Genomic DNA, 18,118 nt, shown 5'->3' on the forward strand with positions numbered 1-18,118 from the left:
CACGCTGGCCTGTCTTGCCGGAGCTCTCTCCCCACTGAGGTGCACTTGTCCAGGCTGTGATTATCCTCCCCTCTCTCACTCCATAAAAGTTTATCTATGCCTCAAGGTCCGGTCTGGCTCTATTCTTTAGCCTTATTTCCCTGTGGCTGGAGTCTCTCTCCTTCCTCTGAACTCTGTCACTTCATCCTAAGTCTCTTGCCTCACTCTTCTATCCTATTGTGCCTAAAATCGCACCTTTCTCATGAGAGAACAATTATTTTATATCAATTCAATTCAATAAATGAGTAATAAATGGACCCATGGACCTGAAACCACTTAAACTATCAAGTCACTCATGCAATATCATTTGATGTACAAAAATAAAAAAATATAAGAACAGCATTAAAGATATTTGGACTTTGGATAAAGAAATATTTGGCCATCTGTAAGAGACTATGCTGTGTGTGCTTTGTCAGCAAACCATTGCTGACCATTTCGCACAAGTTACACAAATGTCACGAGCTGGAAACCTACAGTCTCATTGATCTGTGTGTTGGGACAGAGGCAGGCATCCACTGTGCTCAGCTCAGTACCAGGAAAACCTTGTCGTTGTTGAGGCAGGTTGGACCTTCCAACCCCAACTTCTTTGTGGTATTTGAGAAGGGCAAGTAAATGACTCAGATTTTCTTGAAAGTACCAAATGGTGCTTTTTGATTCTTTATTTAGGCCCACAAAGAAACACTTGGAAGGTAATACAGAAACGCAGTCTTGTTCCTTACCTGGTACCACCTTCTACACTATCCCAAATACACAAAAAACCTGAATTTCTATGGCAGATTCTGTTGAGTGAGACTCTGTCTGCCTCCGTAACCCGGGCGCTTTCCTCCGCCTGCCATGTGCTGTCTCTCGGGTGCCTTCTTTGAAGCACGGGGAGATAATAGCTGTTTTTTGTGGTGATTGTTGTTGGGGTTTTTTTTACACTTGATAATCCTTCTTCTTGTACTTAGAATTTTGAAAGGGATTCTAAAGCTAATTCCTGGTCTTATGTGGTTTCATTGTAACCCTTAAATACTAATATTTGGGCCTTAAAAACAATTATTTCTTCCGTATTTTTCCTTGAGGAAGAGCTGTCTCTCAGGCACCAGCACCCACACCTTAGGCACGGAAGCAGTACTGTTTTGATCTCTGACATGTAGCATTATACAAGTTCTTCCCCAGAGAGCTGTCTAGCCAACTTAGCTCCTTTTTTGAAGACTCTTCATTAATACCTAGGTCACTATGAAAGTTTTGAGACAGACTGTGCATTGTTTCACTTCTAAGAAAAACAGTCGACAGCATCCTTTCTGACTGACCCAGGGAAGTTTATCAGAGTTGCTTAGTGGGAGGGGGGGCTTCATTCATTTCCAGCTGCAGGGATTTTACATTTTCTTAATTTTTGTGTATCTTAAAACTTCAGTTATGACCCACGCAAAGACCTTGCCACACACACCTGTGTCTGCTTCCTCAACTTGCCCATCAGTGCAGTGGGGCGTCTTTCTTGCCAAAGCGTAATTCATGTTACTGACATTTCTGTTCCTCAGTCACCTCAGAAGACGGCCGTTCTGTGGATCTCGGCTTCCGAGTTGATATTGAGGAAAAGGGATTCTACACGGAGAATTTTCATTCAGCAGCATGGGTTTTCCGTGGGGATGACGGGAATCCGGAAGACAGTCCCAGATGTCTCAGTAAAAAGCCTCGACCAGTAGCTGGTAAGGACTCCACAGTTATGATAAAATGTGTGTGTCTCAGAGAACCATGGCCGGCTCCAGGCCAGGCTCTGAAGTCAGCAAACTTGAGCCCTGGATGGAGTGTTGGGGAGATGAAGTGAGTGTGTGTGCTCCCACAGTGACACGTGTGTGTGTGCATGTGTACGCAAATTCAGTATGTTTCTTAATATTATAAAAGAATTTGAAGTTATTAAGACAAAAACTGCCTTCAGACCTCAAGCATAAAATCACAATTCCAAAGTTGGAATAAAGGTTAATGTAGCCAGTGTCAAGAATTTGTTGTTATCTACAAGTAAAAAATAATTATTAGTTTTTCAAATACACCAGAAAGTATAGAAGAAAACAAATTATCGCTTATTATTCAAATTCTTAGTATAACTATTTCATTGTTTTTGCATTATCTTTTTATAACAAACAGTTTTAGTCCTTTTTTAAACAAATATTATACAAAATATGCACTTGATATTATCATGAGTTTTTATCCTGTATATGACTTGATGGCCTTCTTACATGTAATAATATAATTATGCTTATTTATTAGTATAAGTTTTTTCATGTGTTTTTACAAACTTCTTTAATATTCTCAGAGTTTTATAATATTTTTATGAGGTTAATTTCAGTAAACTAAAGTTAATAACCCTGTATAACATGCATTGCCCTAATATAATAATGGCTATGAGTGGGGGGGGACCTTATGCCCGAGTAGTTTCAGCATGTGAAATATTATTTCAGTTGCATCTTTGCTGTAAAACTTAAGGTATAAAGCTCTGTGAACTTTCTATTTTATTGGTTAAATAACCTTCATAAGTAGTAAACAATGTAACTCAAGCAAGGAAAGATTCAAGTTGAAAAGAAGGTTTTAAATTAATTATACAAGCATGTGTTCAGTAAGCACCACCACTACTGAGGCGTAGGCTCTGGGGGAGTTGCTTTATAAGATACAGAGAGAAGGGACAGTTTGAGAGGATGGCAGGTTCTACAAAGAGGTACAGAACACTTTTTGTGCAGGCATCAAAATGTGCTCAGTGTCATCTTATCACCTCCTGTGCAGGTAAGATGTAATCATTCTTATAGGTAATATTTTTTGTTTTGTCTGTAGAGCAAAATAGAGCCTTTCTTAATTTTTTTTTAAATCAATGTAAAATTTATCAGTGGAAGATTTTAGTGAGAAGTTGTATATCTAATGAGCTTTTGATTATCAAAATGCATACCAGAATACAAGAGTTATATCTTGCATGTTGAGAATATTTACGTATATTCTTATCACAATATGAACATATTAAGCTTAGCTATTTATTAAATAGTAAGCATGGAATTCTGGATCTAAAATTTAAAATATTCAGAGTGGAATTAGGGAAAATTGCCACATGTCAATGTGAACCAGCTGTGGGACACTGATATACCAAGGTTATGAAAACTTACTGAGTTGTTTGTACAGTGGTGCCAAGGTGAGCATGTTGTGGCAAGTTTGTGAGCTTAATTGTCAAGCAATGAGTCAAAGTTTCACTTAAAAAGCTCCAAAGATCTGCTATACAACATCGTACCTATAGGCAACGATAATGCACACTTTGAAATTTGTTAAGGAGGTCAATTTCATGTGGTTAAGTGCCCTTAGCCACCATAAAACAAAACTAAGTAAAATAAATCAGAGCATCAAAAAAGATGAGGAGGATCTAGAATTAGTCTTAAAACCACAAATTTTTCTATATTCAACTTTTATTTGAGGACTAGGATGGCACAGGGAGTACACTCAGCTAAAGTAAGATGCTCAGGGTCAGGGTCTCCCTTTGTTCACTGACGCACTTCAAACACCTAGAGCAGCACCTGCTGGTTCAAGGGAGGCCAAGACACATTTGTCGGATAAACAAATAAAAGTGCCTGGATTTCAGTGCTGTTCATTGACTTACTAGCTATGCGTACTTAGAACAATTGTTTATTTACTATAATTTTACCACATCACAAAAAAGAAATGAAATTACAAATGTGAAAATTATAATGGGATTTTCTATCCACCTTAGATATTTCTCCCACCTTTATTTTTCTTAATTTTTATGAGAATTTTGGCTGAATATTAAATATATGCTTATGTATATTCACTTACATTTATATGTAAATTATACACAACTTACATATAATATACTTACTAAGTTGACAAAGATTTATTGAGTATCTGTTAATGGCAGGAACCTGAGAACATTAAGATGAACAAATACAAGTTTTCCCCTCATACTATTTTGGCTAAAATCTGATGTATTAAATATGTCTAAGAAAGTACAGTTACTAAAATTTCTACTATTTAATTTCTTATTTTCAGACAGAGTCTCACTTTGTCACCTTGGGTAGAGTGCCATGGCGTTATAGCTCACAGAAACTTTAAACCCTTGGGCTCAAGTGATTCTCTTGTCCCAGCCTCCTGAGTAGCTGTGAGTACAGGCCCCCACAACAATGCCCGGCTGTTTTTAGAGACAGGGTTTGGCTCTTGCTCACACTGATCTCGAACCTGTGCGCTCAGGCAATCCACCCACCTTAGTCTCTCAAGTGCTGGGATCACAGGCATGAACCACCATGCCTGGCCTTTATCTATTATTTATTGTCATCAAAGAGGAGCATTTTAGTTAATTCACTATTATTTACTTTGGTAAAAGAAAACAAATGGAACTTTATTAAATATATATAAATTTTCTTTTTTTTTTTTTTGCTTGATATATGCACACACCTATGTGTACATACACACATACATATATATACACACACACATACATAGATGGGAGATCTGACAATTAATCTCACAAACTTGCCACGACATGCTCACCTTGGCATCACTGTACAAACAACTCAGTAAGGTTTCATAACCTTGGTATATCAGTGTCCCAGAGCTGGTTCACGTTGACATGGGGCAGTATCTTGCTGAGTGATGTTCATTACTATTGTAGTTTTTGTGTGTCATCACAAGAATGTCAGAGCTTGAGTTAGAGTAAAAAATGAACATTAAATTTCTTATTAAACTCGACAAGAATGGAAATGAAATCAGGGACATGTTAAGTCCAAGTTTATAGGGATGATGCCATGAAGAAAATGGCAATGGACATGGATTAAGCATTTTTCTGTTTAATGAAAGCATCATGGATGAAGAGAGGTCAGGGCAGCCAATAATGAGCAGAACTGATGAAAACACTGCAAAAAATTCATTGAATTCATTGAATTATGTGTCAAAATCATCAGCTGACTGGGAGAAGCATCACAGACCAAGTAAACCTCCATAGAGGAAAAGGAAAGTCTTGACTGAAAGTCACTAGGAAAATCTTAACTGAAAGTCACAGCCAAGACCTCATGGCTCTTCTATCACGACAATGCACCAGCTCACACAGCACTGTGTGTGAGGGAGTTTTAAACCAGTAAACAAATCACTGTATTGGAACACTCTCCCTAGTTACCTGATCTGGACCCCAGTAACTTTTTTCCCTTCATAAAGATAAAGGAAATATTAAAAGGAAGACATTTTGATGACATTCAGGATATCAAGGTAATACAATGACTGCTCTGATGGGCATTCTAGAAAGAGTTCCAAAATGATTTTAAAGGGTGAACTAGGTGCTGGCATCGGCAGTGGTGACTATAGTGATATTCAGTAATGAGGTGTGTAGCACTTTTTCTAGGATAAGTTCCTGAACTTAATTGTCAGGTCTGGTGTGTGTTTGTATATGTATGTGTGCAGATGTATACATATATATGAAAATATGTTTAAATGCTGCAAGTGAACTTCATAGTATCATTTACTGGACCTCAGTTGAAGAATGTACTAGGTACCTTTCTTCTTGTTACCAAGACCTGAGCTGTTATGTACACCAGATGTGTATGTGTATGTGTGTGTATGTATGTATGTGTGTATATGTGTATGTGTGTTTGTGTATGTGTGTGTGTTCTTAAATATGTGACGTTGAGAGACCAGTGGAAGGAGATGCAGAGGGAAAGAAAAGGAGAGTTAAAAGTTAATGAGCAATTTTTTTTTAAATTTTTTTAGAGACAAAGTCTCACTTTGTCACCTTCGGTAGAGTGCCATGGCATCACAGCTCACAGCAACCTCCAGCTCTTGGGCTTAGGTGATTCTCTTGCCTCAGCCTCCTGAGTAGCTGGGACTATAGGCACCTGCCACAACACCTGGCTATTTTTTTGTTGCAGTTTGGCCAGGGCTGGGTTTGAACCCATCACCCTTGGTATATGGGGCTGGTGCCCTACTCAGTGAGCCACAGGCGCCACCCTAATGAGCAGTTTTTAAACTGAAGAAAATCTTCATTAACCTAATAGCATTTTAAGAAAGCTCGATGCTATTAATATTTCATTAATAATTTATATCTAACAGCATGTATTTTATGAGAATAAATTTTACACTTTAAAAAATATAGCACATCTAAACTTTGATTTCCTAAAGGAGTTCTTGTGAGTTGCACAGATAACAAAAGTTAGTTATCATTATAGAACAGTATTGCTGGTACTGAAAAAAAGGGGGATATTTTCAGTGCATGGGTTGTGTTATATTTATGGAAATATTTGCCCTTCATTTACATTTTTCCATCTAACAAGATGATTCTAAGGAAGTGTTATTTGGGGGTATAAATTACTGGAAGATGTGCCCACATGGTCTCTGAAAAGACAATGACATTCCTTTGTGGCTTTTCAGCAGCTGTGTGGCACTCATAGATTTTCCACCAGACTGTGGCAAGGGAAACCAGGACTATAAATCTTAAAATATGAGAAACTTGTCTTTCGAAGAGGAGGGAATGTGTTGCAAACATTTTGATTGCCTCTTGTCCCACAGGAGAGCTCTGCCGTTGAGCTCACCATTTAAAGATGTTATTGGTTTTTACTTTCACACACATTGTTGACATTCAATTTTTCTGATTGAAAAACAAAAACAAAAACCACAGCCTTGAAAACAATATCTGTATCAACAGTCTCATGCAATACAAAACAAAACCAACATGATTTGATTTGAATCAACATGGTAAAAAATACTCCATTAAACAAATCTCTGTTGAGTAATCAATCTGTCAAAAGCCTAAGATAGCACCAGGAAGGTGCCCTACGGGGAGCAGGGTGTGCTGACAAGTGAGGAGATGAGAAGTGATTTTTACTGGGTTCAGGAATAGGATTTGATTTGCTTTTCACCTTTTTTTAGGTATCAGGCTGTTGTAGACCACCAAAATATTCATTCCTAATTTTTGTATTTCCCAGTTCTCACCCTCGAATTATACTGAGATTTAAGTGGCAATCCAGTCATGTAAAATGATTGCCACAAGGGGATCATAACAACAAAGAACAGGGTTTTCTGCAGAAGCGTCTCGTAGACGAGTGTGGACTGCTGGAGCTGAAAAACACAACACTTTCTCAGCACCCTTCTTATGCTTTTTAATACAAGAAAAGCAATGCACTTTCTTTAGACATTTTGTAAAGACAAACATTCCTTCAGGAATTCACATGAGGAGACTTTATCCTCCCTCTCTTTGAATGTTCACCTCTCAGGGAGCCCATGTGTAGCACACCAGCTCCATGAGGAAAAGTCCCCTTGTCTCTTCTCCGCTACGTTTCTGAGACACAGGAACACCTGGGCATACAGTGGTGCTCAGCAGTTGTTTGCGACCGAATGACTCCTGCTATGAGACTACCAGGAATCAATAAGGACAGTCATGTTTCCGTTTTTATTCCACGTGTGACCACCTTTGGACAGATCACTTAATCTTACACTACCTTTGTCATTTCTCATAGGAAACTTAATGTTAGGAATACTGAGTTATTTCAGAAGATATGGGAGAAAATTAATAAACTCATGGCAAATCTCTCACAAAAATAAACTCATGGCAAATCTCTCACAAACTCTGAAAAGTATAGTGTGAACCTGTAACAATGATATTTCCCCAAGTATCAGGGACTCACCCACCTCGTCCACTGTCAGAGATGGTGGGGAGGAAATTCCTCACCAAGTGGAGACTGGCTCTTACCTCTCTAAATACACTCGTGGTCAAGTCATTTTGAATTCTCAAGAGTTCCGTTGGCCTCCTAAATGCTTTTGTTAGCTCTGATCATATTTTGCCTATGTTAGGCACTCTGTAATAGTCTTTAAATATGGACTTAAAGCTGAGGCAATCTTCAAAGAAGAAATGTCCCTGCTCTCCAACCTGGGACATTTCCCATTTCTCTGGGAAATCTAAATTTCCCTGAGAAATAAAAACTGAAGCATAAAATCTGAAAGAAAGGTTATAAGTTAAAAAGTAAACATATTAGCCATAAATTATACCATATTTTTTTTTTTTTGCAGTGGCCAAGGGTGGGTTTGAACCCACCACCTCCAGCATATGGGGCCAGCGCCCTACTCCTTTGAGCCACAGACGCTGCCATTCTATTTTTTATTTATTTTTTGTAGGGACAAAGTGTCATTTAGTCACCCTCTGTAGAGTGCCATGGCATCACACTGCTCACAGCAACCTCTAACTCCTGGGCTTAGGCGATTCTCTTGCCTCAGCCTCCCAAGTAGCTGGGACTACAGGCTCCCGCCACAATGCCCAGCTATTTTTTCATTGCAGTTTGGCCAGGGCCAGGTTTGAACCCACCACCCTCAGTATATGGGGCCAGCACCCTACTCACTGAGCCACAGATGCCGCCCAATATTTCTATTTTTTAATGAAGGAGGCTCTAGTAAATTTAAAATTTTAATGTACTCATTTTCCCTTCCCTTATGAATAGATAGAATTCTTATTTTATAACTAACTAATTAATTGACTTTTCCCCCAGAAAACCGAGAATAAACATATTACTAGTAATTCCCCTTTGGGGCTTGGTTGTTGTTACACTTTGTTTTGATTTACTCTTTAGGATTTGTAGATATTCACTGACCTATAGAAGAAAACTTCAACCAATAAAGCACGGGAAGATAATTCTCACAGTACTAAATTGGTACTTCTCTCCAGAGAACTTGACCTTCAGTGAAAACAAACAAACATGATTTTGAAGCCTTCTGTTACAATTCCTTATTGGATACCTTTGTTAGTGTTCAAAAATGAATCTTCTGTCTGCTGTGGTGGCTCACACCTATAATTTGGCAGGTTGAAGCAGAAGGATCACTTGAGCCTAGGACTTGGAGACGAGCTGGATGACATAGTGAGACCAACCCCATCTCTACCACAAAAAAATAAGAAAAATAAAATTAGGCCAGTCATGGTGGCTCACACTTGTAATCCTAGCACATTCAGAGGCCAAAGCAAATGGACTGCTTGAGCTCATGAGTTTGAGACCACCCTAGAGTGATACCCTGTCTCTACTAAAAATAGAAAAACTGAGGCAAGAGAATCACTTGAGCCCAATAGTTTGAGTTTGCTGTGAGCTATGATGCCATAGCACTCTACCCAGCTTCAGATTCTGTCTCAAAAAAAAAAAAAAAAAAAGAAAAGAAAAGAAAAAGAAAATTAAAATATAAAAGTTATCTGGGCATGTGGATCACACCTATAGTTCTAACTAATTTAGAGGCTAAGGCAGGAAGATTGGCTGAGCCCAGAGTCTGAGGCTGCAGTGATCTGTGACTAGCCTGGGTATCAGAGCAAGACCCTGTCTCAAGGAATGAATAAAATAAAATAAGATAACATCTACCAATCATTTTCTCGTAAGGACGTTTGCACTAGACTGTTCATTGCAGTTCAATTTACAATCACCAAAATGTGGAAACAGCCTAGATGCCCCCCAACCCAGGAATGGATTAACAAGCTGTGGTATATGTGTACCATGGAATACTATTCAGACACTAAAAAATATGGAGACTTTACATCTTTTGTATTAATCTGGATGGAGTTGGAACCCATTCTTCTTAGTAAAGCATCAGAAGAACAGAGAAGCAAGAATCCAATGTACTCAATTCTAATATGAAGGCAGCAGATGAGCTAATATAAGGGGTTGGGTAGGGGAAGAGCAAGTGGGGAGAGGGGAGGAGGCAGTGGGATGGGGGTCACCGTGTCTGGCACACTTCTTGGGGGTGGGACACAATTATAAGAGGGACTTTACCTAACAGATGAAGTCAGTGTAACCTAATTCTTTGTGCCATCCATGAATCCCAAACAATAAAAAAAAGATAAAATCAAATAAAAAATAAAAATGAATCTTCTGAGATTCTCTTAAGCTCATTTAAGCCTCATTTCAGTTTTTACTCTAGCACAACCCAGGTATATTTTTTCTAAATAAAAAGAAATGATACCGTGGAAAACAAAGGGCCTACCATGCCCACATCCCCCTTTACAGAAATTGCCCCTTCACAAGGAAGAGTTGCAGGTTCCTCTCTTTAAATCAAAGCTGGCAGTGATTAACCTCTGTGAGAATGGCGTGCTGAAAACCAAGTGAGGCTAAAGCCAGGTCTCCCGTGCCAGTTAACCGAGTTATTCGATGGAAAGTTCTTGAATGAAATTACAGTGGTACTCCCGTAACCACACACGACAGGAAAGTGAGACAGCCTTATTGCTGATGCGGGGAAAGTCTTAGTGGTGTGGATGGATCAAACCAGCCACGACCTTCCTCAAGGCCAAAGCCTAATCCAGAGTAAAGCTCTGACTCTCCCCAGTTCTCTGAAGGCTGAGAGGGGTGAGGAACAACCAAAGCAAGCTGGAAGCCAGCAGAGACCCATTTGTGAGGTTTAGGAGAGAAGCCATCTCTGTAACTTAAAATTGCAGGGTGAAGTAGCAGGTGCTGATGGAAAGCTGGAGCAGCTATCCAGAAGATGACGGTGGCTACAGCCAGCAGATTCACAGTGCAGACACCGCAGCCTTCTGTCCGAAGAAGATGCTGTCCTAGGACTTTCATAGCTAGAAGAGCCATCAGCGTTTTACTTCAAAGCCTGGAAGGACAGGCTGACTCCCTTGTTAGGGGCTAAGGCAGCTGGTATCTGTACGTTGAATTGGTGCTCATTTACCATTCTGAAAATCCCAGGGAATTAAGAATTCTGCTAAATCCACTCTGCCTGTGCTCGATAAATGGAACAACAAAGCCTGGGTGACAGCATACCTGTCTGCAGACGGTCTACAGGACATTTCAAGTACACTGCCGAGACCTCCTCAGAAAAGAAGATTCCTTTCAAAATGTTACTGCTCACGGGCGGTGCACCTGGTCGCCGGGAGCTCTGGTGGAGACGTACAAGGAGATGAATGCTGTTTCCACGCCTGTGAACACAGCTCCATTCTGCAGCCCAGGGATCAAGGAATAGTTTGGCCTTTTAAATCCTATTAAGAAATACATTTCATAAAACTATACAGACAGAGCTTCTTCTGATGCTTCTGGGTAAAGTAAATCGAACACTTTCTGGAAAGGCTTCCCCGCTCTGTTTACCATTAAGAACATCCATGATTCACGAGAGAAGGTAGAAAGATCAACCTTAGCAGGAGTTTAGCAGAAGTTAATCACTTCTCTTATGGATGACTTTGAGTGGTTCAAGACTTTGGCAGAGGTTGTAACTGTAGATGTGGCAGAAATAGCAAAAGAACTTGAGTAAGGAGCAGAGCCTGAAGGTGTGGCTGAGTCGCTGCTCCCCACAATAAAGCCTGGGTGGATGAGGGGTTCTTCCAAGGGGTAAGCAAAGAGAGAAGCCCTTGCTGGGGGCTCAGGTAGTTGCTCACATTTTTTAGCAATGAAGCGTTTTAATTAAGGTCTGTACTGTGTTCTGACTCTTGCACACTTGGCCGACAGCATACGGTGTGAACATAACGATTACACGCACTGGGAAGCCGGAAGCCACGCGGCCCCGTTCATCATGACACCCACTTAGGGCAGTGTCGCAGTGTCTGTGAGGTGCACCTGTGCTCACAGGAATGCGAGTGTGTGGGTAGCAGGGAGAAAGGGACAGGAGGAGAAGGGAGATGGTCTGTGGAAAAGCAGACTGTGGAATGGCTGAGCCGGGTTAAAGACCTCCACAGTGTACAAATGCAGGAATTCTCACTGTGCAACTCGTGGAATGCTCCAGCTTCAGTCCACAACAACCTCATATCCTAGTTCCATTTTTGGCTCAGCTCAACCATTTCTGCTTTTTCTGAGACGCTCAGATGTGCAGCTTTTCCTGGATTCCTGTGAGGCCCCCATGTGTGCTGAGGGTGCTGTTTTTCTATGTCCACGTACAACTTTGGGACAATAGCAGATAGCATTATCTGCTATCACATTATCTGCAGATTGGAGGGACTCACATCTGTAAGCCCCAGGTGCCGTGTGAGGCGTCCGGCACAGGGGTTAAGAGCAAGCACCTGGGAGATGGGAGCCCAGGCATGGTGAGCACAGCCCCCGACTCACAGGGGCCTCCCTGCGCCTCTATTTCCTCCTTTCCAACTAGAGAAAAATAATAATAGGCTGTGATGAAGATTAAGGTAGACGGCACTTAGAGGGCCTAGCCTGTACAAGGCAAGCAAGAAATACTAGCTGCTTCCACAATATACTTTACAGTACCTGAAAACTAACTCACAAGCACGCCCTTTTTGCTTTCTTTTTAGTTCGCGAGAGAACCGTGAGGCTATTCAAAGGAACTGGAGATTATCCCTGGGGATTCCGAATTCAGTTCTCCAAACCAATCATGGTCACGGAAGTGGATGCCAGTAAGTACTCTCGCTGTGGGAATTTTCATTCAGATCGGAACAATTATCTCAACCCTACCAAGATACACTAACCAGCCTTTGATATGATAGTCCTGGATTGCACACGTGTGCAACAGAAGCAACTCACAAACCTCAGGTTAACAAAAGCTCGGGATGGTTGAAAACTGCTCCTATCATAACCAAATACTTTTTTTTTTTTGGCCCAGGGCTGGGTTTGAACCTGCCACCTCCGGCATATGAGGCCAGTGCCTTACTCCTTTGACCACAGGCACCGCCCATAACCAAATACCTTTTGCAAGACCGTTTTTCCTGATGGAACATCCTTCTCTCATGTACAAGGAGCGCTGGTCTCCCTACCAAGGCCCCTTCCCTGTAACTGGGGACATGGAGCTCAATTCTGAAAGTAAGAAGGATTCTGTGAGTACACAGCTGCCTGCTTGTTGATCTTTAATAGTTTCTGGAAAAAGTTCCATCACCCCTGAATTCTTTCCCTCATGGTTCCTCAGGCTTCCTCATTTCCTAATTAGCAAACAAGGCATTACCAAATGCATAATGAAAGTCAGCTGTTTTGCTTTCTGATTTCTAACATGAGAGTAATCTGAGATCGATGCTTTGAAAAAATCAGAACCAGGGCAGTGCCTGTGGCTCAAAGGAGTGGGGCGCCAAGCCCATATGCTGGAGGTGGTGGGTTCAAACCCAGCCCCGGCCAAAAACTGCAAAAAAAAAAAAAATCAGAACCAGAACAGTAAGAATGGTATGAATACAATATAGATGCCCAGACCAGCATGGTGCTCTGGGGAAACCCTAGAGAGGATGGCAGAGAGGGAGACCTCAGGGCCACTGTGTATGTGTGGCGGGGGGGGGGGGCGGAGGTACTGAGTTACATTACAGTCCATCGTTTGCTTCTGTGCCTCCCTATCTGGACTGTGAGTTCCTCAGCATCAGAAACTGCACCTTACCACCTGTCCACCCTCAATACCTCATGCACGGTCCAGAAGACAGTAGAATAGATACCCACAAATGCTTGTCATGTGACCCAGGAGCCCTGGGTTCCTGAATGCTGGAAAGCCAGGGGCAGTAGGAAGGGGAGTCCCACCCCTCCTGCCCTGTCCTTATGCCTCATCCCTTCTCTGGCCTCCTGTCACCTGGGGACACTTTGTTCTCCTTTGTCAGCACCCGAAGTCACTCTCCTGTGCCCTGTGATTCCACTGGGAGTCTTCTCTCACATCAGTAAAGCAATGACTGCTCAGCTCTGGGAAAGGTTAGGGAGGTGACAGGGGGCCCACGTTACACAGCAGAGGTGACACCAGCAGGCAGGAGTCAGAGCCCAACCACCCACTCTTCATTTTTGAGAAATGTTCTAATCAGTTCTCAGTGCAGGAGAAAAAAAATACTGAATATTCAGAATGGGAGATCGTCCAGGGCAGCGAGCAAGTTACAGCTTAGATGGTGTCTACGGAAACTTCTAACAGTCAGCACTTACACTCAGTGATTGATGACACAGATTTTGTTATATGTAGCGACTCAATCTCTTTTAAGTATGAGGGGAATTATCTAAGTACTAAGTAACCGGATCTCTGTTTTATACTCATTGTTATTAGGTCTGCCTTTCCAGTATCCCACAGGTTGACTTGATTCTGACTCAGTTTTTTGTAACAGTGTTAAGTACATTCAATATCATCTTAGCTACATAACTGAAGTGACATCTCTCTAACACTTAACCGTTTATGCCGTGAGTGGGGTTCACCTGGTTACTGTACAGTAACTTTTCCCAATGCTCTCCATTGAACTTACCTTGATGATCCATTCTCTCCTCTCTGGATCAGTTCTGGGGTGAGTTATCTTAGACAATAAAGGTACTGCCTCTTTACCTTGGTATTAAAAGTTCAATCTGGTCTAATAATCATAAAACTACAGGTGTATGTAATTTGATATGAGAATCACAATTTCTGAATTCGTATGCAATCTAAAGCATCTCTCCTGCCTCACCTTGAGCCTGCCCCCGACTTGTAAGCACGGATTAGCTTCCTGACTGCTTCCTAGCTCTGTTTCAATTTGTCAGAAAGCTCGCCTCTATACCTTCAATTGTGCTTGTTTCTCTCTCCTCCTATTGAAAGCTGGTCCTCTCTCCAACATGGTTCATCCCTTCTGCTCTCACCTCATGACTTGCAAAAACAGAAATAAACTAGGTACAGAGAGAAACATCTTTAAAGTAACAAACAGAGTTCCTTTGTCTCAGTCTCTGCATCTGAGAAATAGACATCCAGATGAAAATAGACGCACAAAAGGTTGGAGGAGATTTCTGCCCAGCAAAGGGCAGAGTGTGCGAGTGAGCAGGAGAGCCTTGGGGCCTGATGTGGATCCGCCTGGCGGCTGCAGGAAAGAAAAAGAAAAGACGCAGGACTGGGTAGGAAGAGCCTCCAACTGCAGTGTGGCTCAGAGAGATTCTGAGTCAGGCTAAAGGGCAGCAGTGTCCTTCTGAGACTGGCCAGCAAGAGCCTGACTCTAGGAGACCCTCCAAGTTCAGTCATCAGCTGGAAGCAACCCAGGGAGAACGTGGCCGTGATGGGAGGTGAGATAGGTCAGAAATTATGTCAGCAGAAGGCTTTCGGCCGGTATCAACTCTCCTGACCATGGGCTGGTGGAGAGGGGAGAACAAATTGATAGGAATATTTCTAATAAAGGTGTGAGGAATATTACTTTGAAAACAAAACAATATAGAAAAAATTCAAAACATCTAAATTAAAGGAAGGAGAAAAAGTTCATTTTTTAAATTTTAATATTTAAAGATAGCAATTCTTTAAAATGATCTATAGATATGATCTCAATCAAAGTCTTGGTAGAGTATTTTTTGTTTTTGCTTTGGGTTTCATTGCAGGTGGGAGGTAAAATATTACCTATTAGATTCTAAGTATTTACAGGAAAGCAAAGGACCAGGTTACTAAGGTGGGTAGTAACCAAATACCCACAAAGCCTTTTTCCTACAATTCAATATTAAAATACAAATGCACGGATATATTCTTACTTTGATTTGAATGAATTTCAAACAACATTTAATCAGTTAATCAAATATATAAGTAACTCTTCAGCAAATAATTTCTCTAATGATTAAGGAAGGGAGAGAGTCTTCCTCAAACATTGGTAGGATTGAGGTTTGGAAGGCTTGACTACAAACGAATGGTAGAAGAGATGATTTTGGCAACTGGATCCAGATGACAGAAGACAAGGACAGCCAGTTTGCCAGGGTCACCTGTAACTGTACTTGGCTCCCTAGAGCCCTCAGAATGAGCAGGAACAAAACACCGTGTGTCATGTCCTTTCTGTTTTGCAGACCCCCAAACAGGCACCTTTATAATCATAAACTGGCTTCTGATTGTTTGCCAGTTTTAAAAGAAAGCAGGCTTTACAAAGCAAGTGTTCATTCAGGGAGAGTTAACCAGCAGTGCCTCACAGCACCCACCACACTCCTCTCTCTCCTCTCCCCCTTCCCCCTCCCTACCCACTCTCTCCTCCTTCACATCTCCCTTCTTTTTCTCCTTCTTTCCTATGTCTCCCTCTGACTTCATGAGATTAGTCAAAGAAACAAAGGAATTTACGAAGAATATAAAAACGATCACCTTTAAAAATCATACAGGTCTGACTTTACCAGTTCAGCAGCTTTTTTCAAAATATCCAAAATCTTGATGTACTTTTGGGTGCCTGTGGTTCTAGGTAAAACAAATAAATGCAATTTAATAAAATGGTCTGACTTATTTAATTTCTGAAACTTTGCAACTGCTCAGCTGAGATAGTTGACTGTATCTCATCCATTCGAATGTGACACAATTCAAAATGTTTGCATTGCAAATGATTTCGTATTTAGGAGGCCCTGAGGTTTTGTAATAGGAAAAGCTGAGGCATCTTGACTGCAGCAGAAGTGGCACAATACATAGTTAACCTAGGATTTTATTCAACATAAGAAAGTGCTTCCCTGGCAGGGATTCACGCTGCTGCTGAGTCTACTTCTCAGTTTTAAAGTGTAGTCCTCAGCGCTGAAGTGCGCCCTCTGAAATCCATTGTCTAGTCAAATCTGCTAAATGAGGGGTTGAGGGACTTTAAAATTACACGTATTTTCAGCACTTCTGAGAATCTTATTCACACCACCAAACATTATTCTGGATGCACCAGAGAGGCTTAATTACACACTGAAGATAAAAAGATAAAGCGGGAAGACCTGTAGGTGGGGTGGAAATGATCTATAGCGCAGAGACAGAGCTTGCTTGTAGCTTACATAACTAATTGCCCACACCCGGCTGGTGTTTGCATGAACATTTCCTATGAAAGCCTAAATGCTTCTGAGATCTGTTGGCATAAACAAAAGAAACAGATGTTCCAACTTTAATACCAAGTAAACTTGAAAGGAAAACTATACATTCAGAGACAGACAAATCATAGAGGAAATTATGGACAGACCCATCTTTCTAGAAGCTCTAGAGTTTAAAGTGTTACTGTTAAAGTACAATTTTAAAATGAAAAGAACAAGCCTCCCTTTTTAATTATAAGCTTTTCAGTTATGCATTATATGTAAGTAGTCCTGTAAGGATAGAGTAACTTAGCATTTAACTCTTTATAATAAACACGGAACCATACAGTCAAGTATCCTTTTGAAGAAAAAGTACATTTAAAAAATCAGAGTCTTGTCTTCTCACTACCCCTATCATACCATCCTGTGCAATGTAGGCAGAATATTTCCATCTGCTCCCAAGACCGGCCTCAGATAGGGCGAACATCTGTGTGGTCTATTACAGGCTCACTTTGAAATATCTCCCTCTCTGAAGAAGTCCTAATGCCTTAAACTCCCACCATAATTGATGGATAAATGGAAGATCTGTAAGTTGCATTGCAAAATAGAAGAACATAGTTACACATCCGGGATTAAAGTTACGAGCAACCACATGTAATGTGGGGAAGAGTTACACTCCAGAAATAATTCTTCTACAAGCAAGAATCATTTTCACTCTGGTGGTTTAATAATGCAAAGATAAATAATATAAATTTTAAAATGAACGGAAAATTCAAAGAGACATATCTCTGAAGAAGAAATGCAAATAGCTGATAACCACGCAAACAAATGTCCAACATCAACAGCCATCAGGGAAATGCAATGAGAGCCACACTGAGATACCACCGTATACCAACTAGGATGGCGAAAATCATAAAAACTCAGAGAATAGCAAATACTGGGAAGAAGGTAGAGAAATCTAGGACTCACAATGCGGATGGGAATGTAAAATTTTGTAGCCACTTTTGAAAACATTCTAGAGGGTTCTTCAAAAAGTTATACATAAAGTTACTATTTGATCAGCACTTCTACACCACATATATGCTCAAGAGAAATGAAAATGTATGTCTGCAAAAAAAATAGCAGCACTGTTTAGACAAAGGAAATAGGGAAAACAATCCAAATACCCGCGAACTGATGAAGAGCTGAACGAAACAGGCTATATCCTTATCATGGAATGTAATTCATCCACTAGAAGGAAAGTCAGTAAAGGCCGTAACTGATGAATTTGAAAATATTACCCTAGTGAATGGAGCCGAACACAACAGACCGCGTAGTGTGTAACTGCATGTGTGTGAAACGCCCACAGAGGGCAAGTCCATGGAGACAGCAAGTTAGTGCTTGTTGGGGCTGAGGGTTTCAGAGGAATAGGAAGTGACTGCTATTGGCTGTGGAGCTCCTTTCTGGAGTAACCAAAATCTTCTAAAATTAGATTGAATATGCTA

The 18,118-nt window shown here is 40.9% G+C and overlaps 1 protein-coding gene across 1 annotated transcript in view; it reads left to right on the plus strand.

The window, feature by feature from the left end:
• Positions 1–18,118, plus strand: part of LOC111725036 — a 111,122-nt gene that overhangs the window by 14,656 nt on the left and 78,348 nt on the right. The window contains exons 3-4 of the mRNA XM_023512728.1: positions 1,560–1,727; positions 12,251–12,352. Of these exons, the coding sequence (XP_023368496.1) occupies positions 1,560–1,727; positions 12,251–12,352 (270 nt within the window). The remainder of the gene's footprint in view (positions 1–1,559; positions 1,728–12,250; positions 12,353–18,118) is intronic.

The sequence above is a fragment of the Otolemur garnettii genome, unplaced genomic scaffold (assembly GCF_000181295.1).
Source record: "Otolemur garnettii isolate 467f Iridium unplaced genomic scaffold, OtoGar3 scaffold00030, whole genome shotgun sequence".
In the NCBI taxonomy this organism is placed as follows: Eukaryota; Metazoa; Chordata; class Mammalia; order Primates; family Galagidae; genus Otolemur; species Otolemur garnettii.